The 21,226-nt window shown below is 35.7% G+C and overlaps 1 protein-coding gene across 5 annotated transcripts in view; it reads left to right on the top strand.

Moving 5' to 3' along the window:
• The window catches only part of VGLL3 (vestigial like family member 3), a 47,396-nt gene extending 32,710 nt beyond the window's left edge, over positions 1 to 14,686 (top strand). For all 5 annotated transcript variants that reach the window (XM_072806509.1, XM_072806510.1, XM_072806512.1 and 2 more), the window contains exon 4: positions 8,523 to 14,686. In XM_072806509.1, the coding sequence (XP_072662610.1) occupies positions 8,523 to 8,566 (44 nt within the window). In that variant the 3' untranslated portion in view covers positions 8,567 to 14,686. The remainder of the gene's footprint in view (positions 1 to 8,522) is intronic.
• Positions 14,687 to 21,226: the final 6,540 nt, after the last annotated feature.

The following is a 21,226-nucleotide window of genomic DNA, read 5'->3' on the forward strand; positions in this document are numbered from 1 at the left end:
AAAGTTCTGTTTCAGGGTCAGTATATTTTATATTCACAAATTATCTTTTCAGTAATGATTTACTAATTCTTATATCACATCTCTAGGGGTACATCTAAAAGAAACAGCTTGAATGAAGAAATCTGTTTCAGAACTTGTCCCAGACAGTTTCACATCAGTTTTCAAATAAGATGCAAAAATTATATACAAAAATTCTATACGGCCTGTGGAATTTACAGATTCTTTTTTATTCCTTTCCAGGCTATCTAACTCTGTTCTTATTTATCAACAGTATAAGGTTTCACAAACAGTTGTCTGTGGCCAACATGTTGTGAATTCCTTGGCAAAAAGATAACAAAAGTCTTATGAGAGACTGCTAGAGGCAAAATATGCCATTCTTTTTTTGGATACAGCCTGATATACTATGTATTTACTTTCATAATTTTTGTCAGCTGTAAGCATGTGTTATAATGCCCATTTTCATGGCTACTTTGCTTGGGCAGTATCATGTGGTGCTTGGCATCTTCAGAATCTTTGATGCCCTATTTATGTTTGCTTGGAATCAACAGTCTCTTCTGGAAAATGTCAGAACAAACTTGTGTTTATACCACAAATAAGAAAGATGAAAAATTACTGATGTCTATGTAGAAATAATTGATATGCAATATATCTCATTCTTACAGAATATTTTCCAATATAATTAGCTTTAATGGAGAGATTGATTACTTAAATCAAATGGGTATAAAAATACATTTGTATTTCTGTGGTTCTGAAGTAATTTTTAAAATTTTGGAGTCTTTAAATAACTCCTACCTCTAGGTACGGTGTTTCCTGTATTGGTGTTGTATCCCTAATTATGTTTTTATGGGTAAGCAGTGAATCCAGATTAGCTCTTCCTCTGGTTGAATTATCTATTTTCTGGATCATAAACCTGTCACTGCATAATCTACGAACTTCTTTAAAGATGCATGTTTGGCTGCATTTTTATCCAACAGATGTCTGGATAGTTAGAATCTCTTGAGAGTATTATAACTTGTGGTTTCAGTTACAATTAGCGATCCAAGCATTTTTTGGTCCTGATCCTCTCTAGTTCTGGGAGAAAGTCTATAGAAGAAATTACAGAGGGTATTCCATTTCCCTCATCCCCATTCCCCCTTTCCTTTATTCTTTGTTTCTGTCTTCAATGTTTTGTTTTTGTTTTTGTTTTTTTAGTATCTGCTTTTGGAATTGGTGAGCAGTGTCTATTTCCATATTGTACCTCCCAGTTTCTCTCACCTAAGAGATTATCGAATTGATATTCAAATTTTGAGCATAGTAAATTGCTACTATGACCAAAAACAACCCAACTCTGTTAATTTCTGTTTTGTATTTGTCTGCATGGTCACTTTTATTTATTTTTATTTTTATTTTTTAAAAATCCTTTTAAAAAAGATTTTATGTATTTATTCATGAGAGACACACAGAGAGGCAGAGACACAGGCAGAGGGAGAAGCAGGCCTGTGGGGATCCCAAGGCGGGACTGATCCCTGGACCCTGGGACTGCACCCTGAGCCACCTGGATGCCCCCACAAGGTCAGTTATAAAATGACTGGTTCAGATTTGTAACTCCATGTCCTGATGGTTTAAGTACTTGCCAGTCTCCGTCTAGCTGGCCATTTAAACCTCCTCAAGTCTGAGGACGTGGATGTTGCTAAAGGCAAGGGCTGGCAGTGGTGCCCATGGAAGAGTTTGTGGTTTGGAGGAAGGGAGGTGGTGAGCTGGCAGGCAGGGCAGCAGACTGGCAGGGCGGCCATCTGGGGTGGGGTAAGCAGGAGCAGCGGGGAACACCTGGGCACCAACCCACTGGCCACCTACACTGGTTGCCTCAGGTGTGCAGGTGCTGTGCTCTTTACAAAAACCTAGTAAATTGTTGTCTACTGGGTTCAGCGGGTTTTACATTTCTATTTGTCTTTTGAATTTGAACTTAAAGATACTTTGGCAAGTTTAGACAGTTTTCACCTCATTGTTTCTGACAGTACTACTACATGGAAATTTTAAGTCAATTCTAAAAGTGCCTCAAGAAAATATCTTTATACACAGAAAGACATCCCTCTGCTAATAAATTATTTCACTGCCATAGTTAAATACCTTTTACCATTGTTTTAGTTTGCAAGATGATAAGGAGGTAATTGTAAATCACGTGTCATAATAAACTTAATCTTTGGTCTGGTTCAAGAGTACATTTTGTTTGTGATGACTTTAAAAAGAATTATTGTCCAGCATTGAAGTCCTAACCATGAAGATGCTTAGTGTTATTGAACTGGCTAAAATATTTTATAAAATACGAGAAAAAGAATACTTGAGTAGCTACCATACAAAAAGCAGTTAGAAATAAATGAGGAAGTTGCTTTCTAAAATGCATAGGAAATTGGCCAAAGATAAAACACAGAGGAAGAAATGACATAATCACAGAATGTTTACCTTCACTAATATGAGAAGAAATACAAACTGAAATAGATATTTTTAATCTATAATAATAAGTAGTAAAAAATCATACGAATATTGGTACACACTTGCTGAAACACTTGGCACCCACAATGAAGTATGCACATGTAAGTGTACATATATGCTGAGGTTCAGCAGTTATACAAACATATTTCCAGGAATTTGTCTTATCTACCAACATGTTCACATAAATAACAAGTATATTTGTACACATGTCTGTGTCTCCAAATGATGTACATCTATAGAGAATTGGGTAATTCACACTGCAGGGTAGAATGAATATTATACATCCCTCCAGAAGGGTTCATCTACATGGACTGACATGGAATAAACGGTTTTCCAAGCTAATATTGCTAATGAAATAAACATGTTCTAGCATAGTATAAACAGTGGTGTATGTACATACATCTAAAGTATATCCAGTGAGTTCTGTTTTGACAAGGGATGTCATGTAGAACTTACATTTTCTAAATACCCTATGACTTGTTATTAAACAAGAAATCTATGATGTTTTGAAATTTGAAAAAGAAAGATATATTTAAAAAGAATGAGGGAAGGTGTCCATGGTGGTTAAACATGGTCTAAATATTTACTTGAAATGAAGTGGTAGTTCCTGAATGGATAGTTCTCATTCTTATTCCCCTCCCCCCACTTTTGTCTTTCCCCCATTTAGTGTTAAGGTGCTACCCCCACCTAGATCTTATTTGGAAATTCTTAACTAGCATTTAAACTGATTGCCCTGGGGCACAAACAAATGCAGTTGTATGATCATTACCAATGATAATTTTATAAAGTAAGAGAAGAGAATATGACTGTCTCTTATATCACTTTGTGATCATTTGTCACTGTGTCAGTGTGAGGTATCAAATTATTAGTAAAGGCTGGATATTTTGATAAAGTATCCAACATAGTGTCGTATATACTTATATTTGTAGTAAATATGACTTATCTTTATTAAAGCAGGGATGGAGCAGGGGATTCTTTCTTTTTTTTTTTTTTTTTAAGGAAGGAATAAGCTATCAGCTTCTACTGGTCTAATGGCAAGCATTTTGACTGTAAAGAGTTTCTAGACTCTTAATAGCTTTGATATGAAAAATTTATTTTTATGTATTGAAGTATTCCTTGAATTTCAGGTTGTAAAATGTTCTCCTCATACTTCCAGGTTTTGTGTTCTCATGTTTTCTCCTTTTTTATCAGCAGTGTGTTCCCCAGTGTATGGTTACCACATTACCTCTTTTATCTATAGCAATAAAATTAATTGGAACCATGTTCAACTTACTTAAGAGCTATAGTCAATGGTGTGGTCAGGTGATTATGCTTGCTTAGAAGTAGGACATACTTTTCTAATGGATATGACTCTGCAACAAGCAAACACTCCCTAAAACTTAGGCGTGCTGGAGTGTAGCTTTTCAGTAACCTAAATTATTTATTTCTACCCAATAGCAGAAAAGTTAACCTCATTAATTCTGAGTATTCTTACTCCAACTTAATGGCATCTCCACTGCTCTCAGTTTATTTAGTAAAATGTCCACTCTAAAGTTGAAAATTCTTCTCAGATCAATTGTATCACAAAAACTGTCAAGAGGTTGCTGATCGCTTCTTGATTTTGTCATTTCCTTCCTATCTTGGCCTTTGTTTCCAAACCTATCCCCTCCACCAACTCTGTTTTTCAGTTCATTCTCTGTACAGTACTCCCTCAAGTGATGATCTATTTGAGTTCAGCTTCTAGTGGTTGTGATCCCTCCAAGATTCTCAGTTGGGGTGGCTGGTGCCATTTCTTCTGCTGTGGGGCACCCACATCATAGCTATCAGACAAACTAGTAAGCCTGCCAGCATTTTCTCTGCGCTCACTCATGTGCCTTTTTTGGGGGATCCTATGGAAACTTTAGGATCTTTTTATAAGACACCTAGGAGTGGAGGGAAACTACAGAGCTGGAAATATCCAGGCCTTTCCTCCTTAGACAAGCGCTGTTGCCATCTCTACTTCCTTATTCCTGGAGCCTTTTGTAAGAGGTGAACCTCTGGGGCACCTGGGTGGTACAGTCAGTTGAGTGTCTGACTCTTGGTTTTGGCTCAGATTGTGATCTCAAGGTCATGGGTTGGAGCCCCACGTGGAGCTCAGTGCTGAGTGCAGAATCTGCTTGAGTTTTTTTCTCCCTCTGCCCCTCCTTGCCTACCCTCAAAAAAAAAAAAAAAAATCTGGGATCCCTGGGTGGCTCAGCGGTTTAGGGCCGCCTTTGGCTCAGGGCGTTATCCTGGAGACCTGGGATTCAGTCCCACATCAGGCTCCCTGCATGGAGCCTGCTTCTCCCCCTGCCTGTGTCTCTGCCTCTCTGTCTCTGTCTGTCTGTCTCTCTGTATCTCATGAATAAATAAAATCTTTAAAAAAAATCTTAAAGTTATGATGCTTTGTTATATAATCAAATACTTCTAATTTTAAAGGGAAATTCTGTTATAATCTTCTTTCCTTGACTAAGACTTCTCTCCTGCTTCTAATTATCATATACTTCTTTTCTGTGTTCATATTTCTTCCTTTGCTCTCTTAAGTCTAGATTTTTTTTTTCTTGTTCTTTTGGTGGTCAGGTGTTAGTGGTGTTGGAATCGAATTGAGAAACTGGGTCTGTGGGCTTGCATTTCCCTTCAAGCTTTTTTCCAAACTGAATCCCAGATTCTCAAACTCTGAAAAGCCAATGATCTGATGTCTTTGTTTTCTGGTCCCATTTCTGAAAACTTCATGACCCAAATGCCACCCTTTGCCATCAGCATTCAGACTGGGGAAGGTTTCTTTTTGTGGCCGGGGGGTTATATGTCAAACACAGGAAAATCCACTTACACAACTGAAAGAATCTTCATCTAAGTCTAATAAACTACTGTGCAATCAATTACTGCATCTTAGAAAAAACATTGCAGATGTATAGTTTAAAAAGATTAGTAAGAGAGTTCTATTGTTAAGTCTGATATTGTTTCTGTTAAATCAGGTTATTTCTAAACAATGCAAAAAGGAATATAAAAATGTGTTTTTCATCAAGTTGATTTAATGAAAGGATTTTGACTTGCGGAGTTGTGGTAGTGTAGGATAGTGAGATAGTGTCTGGCAAATATAGTCCAGATTGGGGGGGAGCCATATGCGCTATAGTTAAGACCTTTGACTCTGACACCAGACTACTTTGTTTTCAATCCTAGTTCTACCACTTAATAGTTCCATAATTTCTCTTAGTCTCAATTTTCTCATTTGTAAAATAAATATTATTGTAGCATGGTTGGGAACATTAAATAAAATATTTCGTGAAAAGCACTTCACACAGTGTCTGTCATATTCAGCTGTAAGAAAACGTTCACTGACATTTTTATGATGTTTATTTTGTCTTCTACTAAAAATTTCACAGACTAAACAATAAAATTAAAACTGAGTTACTGATACCAAGAAGATAAACATGGGTGATTTCAGACAGCCAGTGGGGAGATTTCGGGATATGCTATGAACCAATTTTCTATAGGTTTTTGTTAGAAAAGTGAGAGGCAAAACAAGCCTGAATGGGAGCAATATAGCAGAGGGATTTTGTGTTCTGGCAAGAAATGTTGTATGTAGACCTCATAAGGATAAAAGTCAATGATTTTGTCCTCTTCAACCCTTACTGAGAAAACTAAATGTACCAGCTGACTCTTAAATATCCTGGTCTGTCTTCATCAGTTGTCTAACAAGAAAAACCCTAGCACCACTTCTCTGTTGCAACTTATTTAGTACTAGGGTCTTTTGTTTGTGGTTGTTCACTTTCTTGTGTTTTTTAGTGCCTGTTGTGGAATTTTATGGGTATTTTTGAAATACCTGGTAATTAAATCAAAGGCTTGAGTTAATGTACCATCACCAAGAAGCTAAACCTTGTATAAGGACCACTTAAATATTTACTTTTTTAGGCTATAGATGAATTGATTTTTTTTTTAAGGATTGCATTCAAGTAATGCAAAGACTTGGAATAAAAACAATGAAAAGATGAAGTTATAATGAGAGAATGCCCTCCGTTATTCTGGCTGGAGATTGTAGAGGTATGGTAAGTAATGCAATGCTCCTCTGCAGAAAAAGCCTAACATGATTTTGAAAGTCATATGTCTTTGCAAAGCAAACTAGGGATTGCCTTTATTTAAGGGGGAAAAGAAAGACACTCAAACCACTTGATGAGTCCAACACTATTCATGACTTGCCGTGCTGACATTCTATAGATTGATGGAGTCTTCAAGTGTGGAAATACTGAGTCATACAGAAGATGAGACATTTCAATAATGAAAACAATATTTATGCAGTCAGCAGATTGTCAGTTAAGGTGGTTTAGATTATAAAAGTCACCAAACAGAGACTGTGTCAGGTTGCAAATTATTCAAACCATAAAATCATTTGAAAACACGTAGAGCAAATTTAGAGGGAACTAGTATGCCCCAAATCCTTTTATTTCTTCCTTCCCCTCTTCTGTTTCTCCTCTGTCTCCTCTCTTTTTGAGAGGAAAACTGTTGACTTTGTATCTAAACATAATACTAGCTGCATGGAAAAAAAATACTAGCTGCACGAGAAAAAAAAATTGAGATGGAACTAATCTTTTTTTTTTTTAGAAAGTGTTGCTTTCCCCCCAGTATGCAAGTGCTATAGGATATAAATACTTCATTGTCTTTTTCTGTTTATTCTCTCTTCCTTTATGTAGTCTTTTCATAGATGGTCTTTATGTCTTCCATCAATGACTAAATAATTTTGTCTGTTTTGTAATGACACCCATTGTTTTGTAAAATTATTTGATAAGTTGGAGGGACGAGAAATGAAATCACTGCAACTGTTTTAGTAACAATTATAATTTAACCATTCCATTTGTGACATCCAGCCCAGACTTACAACAGTTTTAGATCAAGAAAATATCCTGTGATCTGAGCACCCAGTCGTGCTGCATTTCTGCCCATTTATTCAGTAATCTTCCTTCATGTTTTGGTATTTGGTTGTAAACAACTTACAGGCAATCATTACTTGGTCTTTCCTCTTCCAAACTATTATGGCAAAAATAAAGGAAACTGAGGTAAGTGATTTCAAGTGGTATAAGCTGAAGTTGCTATGCTAATTGTCCACATCAGAAATTAGTCAACTGACAATTGGAACCAAATCAGAGTCACATTTTCTTTTTCCTGTTTGATAAACTTCTTAATCACTTTAGCTTTGAGTTGGAATTCTTACATGTTCACTTGTTTTCCTTTTGTCACTACTTTTAAAAACTTGTCTGCAAATTTTATTTTCTTATGAAGTATAAATTTTTGTAAGCCATCTTAAATATTTTCTGGAGGAAGATTAAAAAAACAAGTAAATTTATAAAAATAATATAGATTTATGCTATTATTTATGAACCAGTTGTCTATTTTACTTACACTATTAGATCCAGTTTTGAACCATGTCTAATTCCTCATCAGATTTGATAGCAATACCACTGTGGTATGGATTATATTTTAAAGTGGCACCAGAATTTACTCACAATTTTAGTTCAAAACTATCATTTTTATTGCTGAAAAGTATTAACTGAAATGCCCCAAAGATTGGTTAACTTGGTTTCTCCAAATATCAGCTCCTTTTCAAATTAGAAATAAAAAGGTTTTGTTCATATTATTTTATTTTATTTGTTATCACTCATACTCCAAGAAAATAAAAACCATAGTAAGAAATTTCTACTGTGTCAAAAAAAAAAAAAGAAGAAGAAGAAGAATGTCTAATGTACAAATAGCACTATGCTAGTCTAGAGTTTTTGCCAACTGCTGTGTTGTTGGCTTTTTTAAAATTGTGAGCTCAAAAAAAATAAAAATAAAAATAAAATAAAATAAAATAAAATAAAATAAAAAAATAAAATAAAATAAAATAAAATAAAATTGTGAGCTCAAACAGAATTTCTTTAGAGATCAGGTCATCCTTTGACCATACTCCACAGTTGCCTAGATTGTCTCTTTGGTTTCTATATCCAGTGGATTGTAGATGATGCCCATTTTCGAGTGCTTCCTGTATTAAGGCCTTCTGTTTCTCTCATTGTTACCTTTTCTAGGTCTACAGCATCAAGACAAGAACAAGGAATCACCCTGGTACTGAAATACAGTATTAGCAAGTCAGGTTGGAGTGTGAATCCATGGGCCCACTGGAAAAGATGGTGCCAGGATTTTCCATTCTGCAGTGGGACACAATAGACATGGAAGGAGAAGAGGAAGCATCAGCCAGCTGACTTTGGTTTGGAGCCTTTCTTTGAGAAAGCAGAGTGGGTCCTAGACATTGAAGAAAAGCATTTTTGTTTGTATTTTCCCCTCATCTGAGCCTTTGCCAACTGTGCAACTCTCTTTTTTTGTCTTGCTTTTATGAATACATGGTTTAATTTTTGTTTCATTTTGATGTTTTGGGGTTTGTTTGTTTGTTTTCCTTTTTGAACCAACCAGCCTTGTCAGGAAAAGATGAACCACAAATGAAAATGCCCATTCCTTCAGGAATACAATTTTGTAGCTCTATGTGTATCTATTTTTGTAGAAATACAAAAAATTTGCTTTAGCATTGATGGGCTATTTTTGAGGGATGTATTTTTTTTAATATTGTAAAAATTGTTAAGTTCTGTTTAAAGAACTTGCTCTCAGAGAAGCACTGGCAAAAATGTTGAAAATGCTTGTCTTTAAGATGTCTGTGATATGCTCTGTGCTTTCTAGCTTACCTCAAGTGTTTGAGAGTTTCTCCTTTTTTACAAAAGTAGCACCGTAGCCAAGCCAATATAGTATTGTTCTACATTAAATCTCAGTGAAGATTTAATTCCATGCTAGCTCACTTAGCTTTTAGTTATATGTATAGCTTGAAAGGGAAGTGTTTTAATGACCTCACTAAAAAAAAAGGGTATTACATTACTTCAGTTTGTCCGAAAGAGTACTTGGAGTTTGGCTAAGATGAAAGTTTGCAGAAACATGGAAGTCAGATGGAGAGTTTGCCTAGAGAATATAATTGTCTTTCTAGCCCATCCAACTTTATAAATGGAACCAGTTTGTATCCAACTACTGGAAAATAAACGCATTTACCCATCCGTGCTACCTTTGATTGCCGATGGCTTAGTTTCCTTGTTTCTAATTATTCAGTCATGGCAATTTTGAAGGTCATATTTTAAGTGGATTTTTTTCCCCTGGAGATGGTTTGAACGGTAATATTTGGGAAGGTACTAGACACGTCACAAAGCCTTTAATTCAATGGCTAGTTTTGATAATGTTACTCATCATTGTAAATTGAAAAATAGTATATTGTATGTAATATTTTAAATGTAAGTTTTTTCCCGTCTTCTTTGTTTAAATCTGGTTTTAGTAGATTAAACTCTTTTAAGAAAAATGTTTAGAGCAAAATGAAATTTAAATTGGAATTTATGCCACGAGTACTTAAATTGAGATAATAAATTGACTATTTATTCTTAGAAATTTATTCTTGAAAACTCAGGATTCAACTTGGCATGACCCTCAGGATCTAAATAAGATGAAATTGGAATTATCATTAAGACCCTGTTAGGAAAAGATTAGGGTTATAAAAGTAGCAGTTACTAATATTTTAAGGATTTTGATGCAAAGTCCATTTTCTTACAGCTGCTTCCAGTGATGGGCCACATTAAAAAGTTAGTGTTACATAGAAGTTTTAGTTCGGTAAAAGTTTCTTAAATGTGCCCCATCCTTGTCTTTGCCCATATGAAATACAGTGTTTAATGACATACCGCTTTCCATTTTAAATTTGTATATCTTGTGCATAAACATTTTAGGTATAAGAACAGTACCTCTGCTCAGCTAAGCAGGGTTCTTACAGATAATATAAAGTTCCCTTATCTCTGTTTTTTTACATTAGTTTCCCCCCCGCCTCCCGTGCCTCTGGTGAGTTATGTCTATATACTGTCTTGTGTTCTTTTTTTTTTTTTATACTGTCTTGTGTTCTTATCACTAAGTTGCTTCTTCTTAATCAGACTCTTCTTAACACAATATGCATATTTTTACCTAATGTGAGGTCAAAACTTAAGGAATTTTCAACTTACTAATGATATGAATTTAGATTTCTAGGGAGTGGCTTGGTTAAATTATCTGTATTTTGATCTATAATTTGACTTGTTACGGTTGTATGTCCTTTGCCCAATCCGTGGAGCATGAAGTTAAATGAATCTCTAAAACTGGTTTCCTCTTGTGTACTCCTAAGTTTTCAAAGACAAGTATTCGGCAGTTCCCATGGGATGACTCACTGGGGATTATTTATTTTCCTCCTCTTCCCTTGGAACCTGTTAACTTCCTTTGCCGTTTCTCTTAGAACAGCGTTGTGGCCCAATTCATTCAGTTCATTCAACTGGATTTTCCCAATTAAAGGAGAAGAAAATTATTAATTCTCTGCTCCTTTCCTTAGTCTCCATTGAATTGAATTCAAGGAGAGAGACAGACAACTGGCTAATAACTTCACCCTGAATTTGGACTGTGTTCTGTGATACCCCTGGTAACTCTAGTGTGACACATTCCTGGGTTCTGGGGCCCAAGAAAAGTTGGGGGCCTGAATTGTGCTGTATCCAGGACAGATTTGTAAGTGGGATCTCCTGTTGAGAAAAGACATTGTTGACCTATTGCAACGATTAGATCCTTGCACAGACAAGGAATGGATCAAAGTCCAAGTAAAAAGACTCTTTAATGTCTCTATAATTGCCTGGCATTCCCTTGTTTAGTTTTTTCTTTTTCTTTATTGGTTTTTGTTTGTTGGTTCATTTGTTTTGCCTGGCATCCCCTTATTACGATCATATTACCTTTACCACCAGAAGTTATGAAAGAGGATGAGTTGCAATTTAGCTTGATATTCTGAATTTATTTTAAGTTTAAAATGCTGTCACTCTCTGGGTCTGCTTTTCTCACATCAGAATGATGCTGTTGAACTTGGAAGCTTCTATACTTCTTTACCAAGGGCTACTAGTTTCCTCCCCAAGTCATTTGGAAGCACTCCACCTTTGACTATTTTAAAAATCAGACTTCATTCAAGGTTTTTAAAGGTCTGTGAGCTAGACCTTATGAAATCATCTCATTTATTTGACCTCTAATCTAGGCTTGGACCACTAAACTAACATGAGTTAGGGAACAGCATTAAAGTGATAATTTAGATATCAACAGGCTATTTTGTCCATCATTGTTTATTTGAAAAGAGCCTCTAAGTGTTTTTAAAAACCAGTGTTTTTTTTTTTTAAGAAGGTTAACTCTCCCCTCCTAACTTTCATCTCCAATTTTTTTTCTTTCTTTGTCCTCTTAAAATTATTTACATTATTATTTTAAGCCAAAATGTCCAGGATTACTCTACATTTTGCAAATGAGAACCAGTGGGTTGCAAATAATTAAGGAATTAGTTCTTTTAACTTTATAACAAATAAAAAACATTCTAGGCACTGGCATAAAACATGCCCTTTAGGAGCTCATTATTCATTTTGCAAACTCATATTTCCTATTCCTATTCTAAGACCTGCAGAATAGGGCAGGATCTATCTAGTTTTTGCATTTGCTATCTGGTTTAATGTTATACTTGTCATTTAAAGTTGCAGTCAGAAACTCTATTTCAAGAAACTAAATTCTGTTCTTAGTGAGTGTCCCTTTGTTACATAATATTTGCCACATTAAGTCAATAGGACAGTGGCATTAAGTGGTGGAAAAGGAAAGTTTATATATTGGAGTGTTGGCTGCGGGATGAATAGAGAAGCAGAATGAATTCATGGAAAAGAGCATTGGCTTGTGCATCAGGTCTGAATTTTGGCCTGGCCACAATTAGATATGTGTCATTTGGGGTTTATTTATCTTATGAGTAAAGTGAGATAATAGTATCTAACCAGTAGGATGCAAAGTGTGGAAATCATATCTACCTATCTATATGTATATGATCAATCATATCTGTTTCATAGTAGATGTTCAATAAATGACAGGTACCACAAATGTCTGTCAAGTAAGTAGGTCATAAAATTGAGCTCCCAAATGTCTCTTCTTTATACTTACCATATCCTTTTCTGCAGCAATCAAATAGATAGATATATGACTGCTTTTTCATAACAAATTGTTGCAAGAAAATCTTTGTCCACTACTATTTGTTGAAGATAAAATGCAAATTTCTTAATTATTTCTGTTACTTTACTGTGTCCTTTATTAAGTAAAATAAATTAACCTTTTAGTGGTATGTAGGTCCAACTGTGAGTTTTCTTACATATTTCAAAATTTCATTCATCCAGGATCCTATGTAGTATTTTCTCCCAAATTAAGGCACCGTCTTTACTAAATCACCAAAGTTTATATTTTGCAGTTGTATTGTGGTCTTCCTTAGCACCTGGAATTGAAAACATCTCTTTTGAAATTATTCTTTTTTTTTTTTTACTTGCCTTGGAGGAAAAATTGCAAAATATGGTGGAAAAAAATCGTTTGCATGAAAAGGGGAGGGAAAAAAATCCCTTTACGATCTCAGCAGATTTACTCTGCTTGAGAGAAAAAGAAACAATTTTATTGGAAGCAGATGTTGACACTGTGTCAGTTATTGAAGATGGAAAGAGTTCACTTGAACCATTGCATTTGCAAAAGAGTCAGTTAGAATCCCTGTGATCGATCACCTTCACAGCAGACATAAGGACAGCAGAAAAGCAGAAACTCTATGAGACCAAGACTGAAATCAGCCTACCGATTTTAATGTACAGGATCTTAAGGACCCGGTTTCGTTTTGCTTTATGTTTTCTTTCCTCCAGGATAAAAGACACATCTTTCAGAAAATTGAAGGCTTCTTTGAAAAATTCAAATTTATTCCCTACAAACATGGCCTAAGAGCTCTTTAAATATCTTATTAAAGTATTAAAATAAGGTTATACTTTTAGTTCAAAAATGTATGTGGAAGACAAGTGTGTAAATTATACAAAAATGAATAATCAAAGATTGGGGTATGGGGTGGGCCCTGCAGGGAAGCCTCATTCTCAAGAGTTTCAAAACGTTAATTACGTTGGCAACATGGTCGTGGACATTGATCACAGAACAAACTTTTAGAATTTTTCAGCAGGCTTTTTTCTTTTAGTGCCTCTGGGAGTTTCACCCTATCCACTTTTCCAAAATAAAGAAATAGCCATTATTATTAAAATATCGTGATTTTCTTATTTCCTTTATTGTCCATTATGCTTTTTTGTTTGTTTGAAAAATATTTTTAGTTTCAAATAATTGATCAAACTAGTGTTCACTTGAAATTGCAAATTAGTTTGATCCAATAAATTTATCTGAATCTACTTTTAAAGTTCCAAGAAATATTAATTGAATTAAGTGTAATTTACCAATTCCATTGTATAAGGAAGAAGGAAGTGAGGATACCTTCTAGAAAAGGGCAGGTTAATATCAATTAGCTTTCTTTTTAACAATTTCTGGACTACTAAATCTTGACTTAAGAATAACTTTTAGAATATAAGATTTCTTAGGGTTTTATTTTGATGTATGCACAAGATGTGAACTTTTCTAACGATATCCCTTTATACTAATAGAGATGTGCATTTTTTTAAAGCTGTGGCTAAGGCAAAAATTAATAATGATTATTTACACACATGATTTAATTTCTTAGGATATTTACAATCTTATATATTATATAGGATTTAAAAATACTCTTCCAGACATTTTTCTGGATATACAATATAGGGAAAGGTTTTCATGTGAATTCTTTGTATCATTTTAAAGTGCATATATTGAAAGGGAAAACATGAATTAATTTGTTTTTATCATATAAATGTAGGTAAGGTGAAGTAATTTTATAAAAAAAATTAACGGTGTGAAAGACTTTACATTTGTCATTTGATTAGGTAAACTGAAAACTATTAATAGAAATATTATCTTACAACATTGAAATATAATGAAATTCCAGACTTGTTAGTTTCATGAACAAATTTTATGCTGTCTTAATTTTACATTTTCAGAAAGAAAGACTAATTAACTAATCTTACCCATGTTGTCAGTCTTAATTTACAAAATTCATAAAACTTTTGGCTTTACAAGCTAATTATAAAATATTAATTTTTCTTCTACTTTTCTTGGGGTTAGGGTAAAAGACATTTTCATATTTCTGTTCACTCCTCAAATGCAGGTCGCATAACTACGTGTCAATGATAAAAGATGGTGGAGGACTTTGTAGTAAAAACAATGTCATCTTCAATTTGTTCAATAAATAATGTGAATTTAATGCTTATATTTTAATGTAGCATTTTGCTTTGGTCTGCATTTCTTGACAATTAACTAAGTCTCTGTTTTCCTATCCAATTAAGCAATTTATAAATACCTTTGGAAATTAAAACATCTAGTGTTTTACTTGTCTGTTTTTATGAGGTTAATTTCTAAGGCCAAAGAATTTAGTTGTTACAGTGAGGAGTGGGTTATAAAACAGGTGTTTATAATGGAAGAGCAAGTGAAATGGGCTATGTTCATTACGTAACAGCAGGAAGCTCGAGAATGAATTTTTTAATACAATGCTTCTAAGTTTATCAGTTGACTCTTTATGAGTTTTGTGTTGCTTTGTTTTTACACTTGATACAGAACCTGCTGTAATTGTTATGGGAAAAAAAAAAAAAAAAAAAAAACTTTCCTAACAATTCATTGGCACCAAAGAACTGCACCTGGAGAAGAAATTTCCAAGACCTTATATTTTTGAAGGAAGCTAGAGTTTCCCTACAGTGGACTCTACTTTCTTCTTAGAGGAATCTTCCATATAAAAGTGCAAAAATCTAGAAATAAGTGTTTAAATCAGTAGACCCTCCAACATACAGGAGATATAATTTGGCATTCTTAATTGTTTGATTTATTTATTTATTTAGATTATTTATTTATTCATGAGAGACACAGGTAGAGAGGCAGAGACACAGACAGAGGAAGAAGCATGCTCCAAGCAGGAAGCCTGATGCAGGACTTGATCCCAGGATCCCGGGGTCATGACCTGAGCCAAAGGTAGATGCTCAACCGCTGAGCCACCCAGGTGCCCCTGTATGCTATATTTAAATGAGACTAGTGTTATGAGGGTTTTTTGGCCACTATAAAAAATTACAACGTAATAGCTTCAAACAACACAAATCTATGATCTTAACCACTCTGTAGGCAGACATTCAGCACTGCTGTCAGGCTAAAATCATAGTGTCAGCTGCATTCCTTCTGGATGCTCTAAGAGAGAATCTCTTTCCTTGCTGTTCCAAGCTTCTGGAGTCCTTGACTCATGGCACTCTTCCTCCCCATCTTCTAAGCAATTAGCCCCTGGTCAGATCCTTCTCACGTGGCATCACTCTGACCCTCTCTCTTTTGCCTCTCTCACATGTTTAAAGACCTTTGTAGTTACGTTGAGTCTGCCTGGATTGTCTCCTCATCTCAAGGTTCTTAATTTAATTACATCTGCAAAGTCCTTAAACATAAGGTAACCTATTTACAGGTTCTAGAGATTAGGAATTTTTTTTTTTTTTTTGGAAGGGGCATTATTCTACTACCACAATTAGTAGTAGATTTCGGCGTATTTTTTCATCAGCCCTGTCATCTGGGAGTATTTAGTATATCACTGAAACCAGCAAGGCTTATTCTATGTTTGCAATGGTCATTTGTGTAGGATTCATCTTCATTCACTTAAATAATTGCATACGAAGGGATTTTCTGTTGTTATTTCAAACATATCATGTGGTTATTATAGTGCCTTGGACTCTAAAGGACTCTGCGGTATTTATGGCAGACGAGCACTCGCAGGGGTGGAGAGCAGGACATCTGGTGCAGATTCTTCCTAGCTGAAGTGTCTTTTCTCTGGGGATAATCAACTACCATTTAATTGTTTTGCTTCCTTTTTGGGGAACGTATGATCATCCTGTGATGTCCTCAGTCTCCAAGCATCTCATTTGACCTGCTTATACACATTTGACAAAATATATATGACCACATTGACATGGTAAAGCTTTTACATTTTTGTCCAGAGTGAATCATTACATCTGTTATCAGTTAAGCAGTGGAACAACCGTTACGGAAAGCAAACATGTTTTGATACATTTAAGGTGTAAAGTAGGTACCTATGCTTTGGAATGCTGTTGATCAGTAAATGAGCTAGATTGTCTTAGAAACAACACTCAAGCACAACTTTTTCACTTTCCATCCCAAGTCTGGCTATGGCTGAATGGAGAACACCAGCATTGATCTTTGCTTTGCACTTGTAAAAGAGACTATTTGCAGGGAGCCAAATATAGCAACAGAGGATTTATTATCATGCCAAAAAATACAAAATCTGTTCCCCTTTAAACACAACACTCTATCTTTTTCTTGTGGATCTTGCTAGAAGGAAAATATAGCCTTTAACTACCCCATTCCTTCTGCTGGAAGTTCCTTAATTTTTTTCAAATGGGCTATGTGTGGTTTAATGTTTCTTTAAAAAAAATGGCTATACGAGAAATCCATCCAGTATTAATCATCTTTCTTACCAAAAAAAAAAAAAAAAAAGTCCCCAAAATAAAACATTTCTAAATCAAAGATGAAAGTCAATAGCAATAAGAAAATCACACTTTGGTGGCTTTGAGACTGAGAATCACTGGGTGATGTTCTGTGTTTCACTTTGTACAGAACCAAAAAAGTAATTGTGAAAAATCCTCTTCAACCAATGGTGTTTTCTTTGCCTTAGAACATGGGTATTTTGCTCTGAGTGTTGTCGGATGAGTAGATGGACTAGTCTAGAGTATAATGTTGGTAATGACAGTTAACTCTTCTGCTTGGTTTATGATGTATATACACAGAATCTTGAAAACAGTTTTCCAAACATCACCAAGAAAATAAGCTTTCCAGTGACAGCTTTACCAGACATTTTCGTGTGGGATTTTAAAACAAATACAAGGCTGTTTGGAAATACTTGGTATATGTAAATATGCAAAATATGCTAAACAGTGCTAACAGCTGTAGGGTGTACAACCCCATCCTTGAGCAGAATATTTTGGTGGCAGTGGTGGATGTTTTTTCCATCTTTGCTTCCATCTCCCTTACCCCCACCCCCACCCCTGTCCCCACCCACTCACCCATCCACAAATAAAAGCACATACTTCACACCCTTCCCCCCTATTTCCATGCTGCTTCCAAGAGAATCATTTCAGCAGATTCCCCCTGGAAAAGGTGGGTGGTGCCTTGAAGGACTGTTTGAGTTACATGATGTTTTAAAAGATGAGCATCGCCAACTTGCTTGCACTTGCTCTGACACCAGCCTCGCACACAGCCCAGACACTCCGCAGGCCAGATTCCATTAAGGCTTGTCATTGCAAGGGGAGGGAACGTCTGGTTTTGCGTGTCCTTTCTGCTATGATGTTCCCAAAGAACACAAAGTAATCATTTTAAATGCATGCTATCAGGTTCTGTAACATCAAGGCACTCATTCATTTAGCAAAATAAGCATATGCCTTTCTACCTACAGCCCAAAAAAGGAAGGGAGGACCCAAAAGAGGCAAAAAATGAAAGCCTCTTCTTACAGCATTTTGACAAGTTTGGAGATGAAAAGGTGGCAAATGCGAAGCGAGAAACCCTGGGACCTAGGACCAGTTCCACTCATAATTTGTTGATATCATTTAGTCAGTTTCCCTATCAGTAACATAAAGATCAAATAAAATAAATGTAAACTATTTTGAGAAAACTAAAAGTACTGTACAAAGAGACAGGAATTGGTATTTATTAAAACTCTATATATCATGAGCATTGCATGAATTTATATTAAAGAATTCTCACAAATAGCAATATGTAGACGGCACTATTTGGGAGGCAGTTAGCAATATAAAAAGCATGCTATTTAGAAGCTGGATGTCCTTCGACAATTTCCTCAGCCTCTTTAAGTTTAAGTTTAAGCCAGTTTAAGTCAAATGAAGATATTAAAAGTACTTCAGGGATCCCTGGGTGGCGCAGCGGTTTAGCGCCTGCCTTTGGCCCAGGGCGCGATCCTGGAGACCGGGGATCGAATCCCACGTCGGGCTCCCGGTGCATGGAGCCTGCTTCTCCCTCTGCTTGTGTCTCTGCCCCTCTCTCTCTCTCTGTGTGCCTATCATAAATAAATAAAATAAAATTGTAAATACTATTGTTTATCTTTTTATTAATCTTATTTTTTAGGAATTTAGGGACTTAGGAAAATAGTCAAGCCCTTGCCCAAGGGTACTTGACTAGAAGTAACAGAGCAGGGGATCCAACCAAATCAAGCCAGATTTAACAAAACATAAAGAAAGAATCTTAGACCACCACAACCACCACACTACCCTCTGAAACTCTTGCTCTTGTCATATCTGAAGGTATTTTCTGTGAGCATCTTTTAATAATTCCTTAGCCAACTGGAATAATTCCAATTTTCTTTTTCATCCAGATCCTATGAAAATGGAGCAGTAGAAATCTCTCTGCTCCTGGAACTCCAGAACCGTGTGTGTGTGTGTGTGTGTGTGTGTGTGTGTGTGTGTAACATATTTTTTTCTTCTGCATCTAGTTTTTCTACAAGATCAACTATATGCAAGTAAAATAATGATTTCAATCCCCAGAGGCCATGATCTTGAAGTTATATGGATATTAAATTCTTTAGCCTAGACAGCTGACACTGGATACAGCATCTGTACTATTTGAGTTAAACCAAACTACCTTCCTATTAGGCAGCGCGCATTCATAAAAAGTCTTAAGAAAGCCAGCTTTTTCAAGGAAATATTCCTAGATGCAACTACTGCTTCTTGCTCTCTGCTTGTATGTCTGGGCCTACCTGTGAAGCTTATGAACTTAACCTGTGTTTCCTGGCCCCGTGATGATGCCCTTACACCTGTCAATAGAACCCAATAGTTTTGATGTTGATCTTTTTCCTGTACTTCTCAGAAGAAGTTTTTTTGTCTGTTTTGACTTCTTTGGTTGTTCATATAGGTCTTTCCTCCACCAGGCCTACTGAATTCTAGCTCCTGGAGCATGTCAGGACCAGGCTATCCTGAAGGCAGAAAGGATTAAATTTGGCAAGTTCATTACCCAAGGGCTGATCTAGGATCTGAAACCTATAAAAGTTGTGGAGGGGGGAGCTTTAAATTTTGTAGTTTTATGGTTTTACACAAATATGATATGCACACAAGCTGTCTATTCATTTTCTTTGCTGCACAGCCTGGCATTAGATTGGTGACTGCTGGCCAGCTGGGCTGCTCTTTCTATAATGGCTTTGCAGTTCTTGAGGAGACATCGTGGGCAATCTCTGCATAGTAATATTAGTTGAACATCAGCAACACTTCAAGTTCCTTGACATTGAGACCTGGGAAGCCACAGGGCAGCATGGGCTTTGTTTTCTTCTTGCTCTTGTAACCAATGTTGGGCATCAAGATCTGGCCCTTGAGTCTTCTGCACACCCTATTGTCAGTGCCTCTGGGTTTCTGCCAGTTGCGCTTAATTTTGACGTATCGGTCTCCCTGGGGCTGGATGAACTTCTTGGTCCTCTTTAACAATCGTGGGCTTTACCAGAGGTCTGAGGGCAGCCATGACATCCAGTAGCAGATGGCTGCCACCTCGGCAGGCAGCACTGAGGAAGAGAGGGGGCCAGAAGGGAGCTTTGTAAGAAGATAGAAAAGCATACTAAATTATGAAAGTGAGTATGTATTTAGAATATGTATGAGACAACAGAATTTTGAAAAGTTGATGAATACTATAAATACAAAATTCAGAAAAATCATGTGAATTTGTATTAACTACGTGCTTAAGCTACATGGATAGCATAACATACTACTCTTCCAGCAACTAGCACATTTATCTTCATTTTAACCTTAGCATATTTCAAACATGCTTCTTATTTGGTGGTAGAATAGGTAGGTTCTGTTTATAGAGTAATATGTTCTCAGCCGCTCTTGAAACAACATAGTGAGGGATTACAATATTCCGCGACACCATTTTTTCACTAGAATATGATTACTTATATCTGTAAGTGTTTGAGAATGGTCTAAATATATCCCACTAAACCCTAATCCAAATTCAAACTACATGTATCTGGTAGATCTTTCCCACCCCACAAAGGAAAAGGTGGTGGAGGGAACATCCGAGGGGAAAAGGTTTTTTTTTTATATGATTGTGGTTAAACTAGCTTATTTTTTTTAATTTGCAAAAACTTATGTGAAGATGAATGCTAGGATTCATCTCAGAGCTTTGGAGGGTGCCTGTGCAAATAAAGGACCCAAAAGCTTTATCCTCCTAAGCTTAGAGCAAATCACACCTCTTAAATTTGTTTCCATGGTAAAAAAAAAAAAAAAAAAAAAAAAAAAGAAAAAGAAAAAGAAAAGAAGTCCTACTTACAACAACATTGATATGTGGCTTCACACTTTTAATTTTCTGGTTCCTGTCTGTTACAGTACATTAAACTACAAATCCAAAGATGATAAGAGTTCCATACCGAATAACCAAGATTTTAAAAGGCTTCAGTCTGAGAGAGGGAGACAGAAGAAAAAGCTGAAATTTTTTGGAAGGAATTCAACATAGACAAACAAAGGAGAAAATAGTTTGCAAGATGATTGAACTGAAGAATTTATGGACAAATAACCTGAAGCTGAGAACAGTGAGGAATGAGTTATCTCCTAGAAAAAACAGTCTTGTTTTTCTTAAGGATAAAAAAAAAAAAAGACTATATGATGTTTGCAACTATTCATGACCACTATATAGCATGTTCAAAAAAATGAAGTCTTACTGCATAATGAAGCAAAGAATGCTTTCTTAGATTATCTGGAGGAAAAAAAATGAATTTCTGACC

Source organism: Canis lupus, chromosome 30 (assembly GCF_048164855.1).
Source record: "Canis lupus baileyi chromosome 30, mCanLup2.hap1, whole genome shotgun sequence".
Classification (NCBI taxonomy): Eukaryota; Metazoa; Chordata; class Mammalia; order Carnivora; family Canidae; genus Canis; species Canis lupus.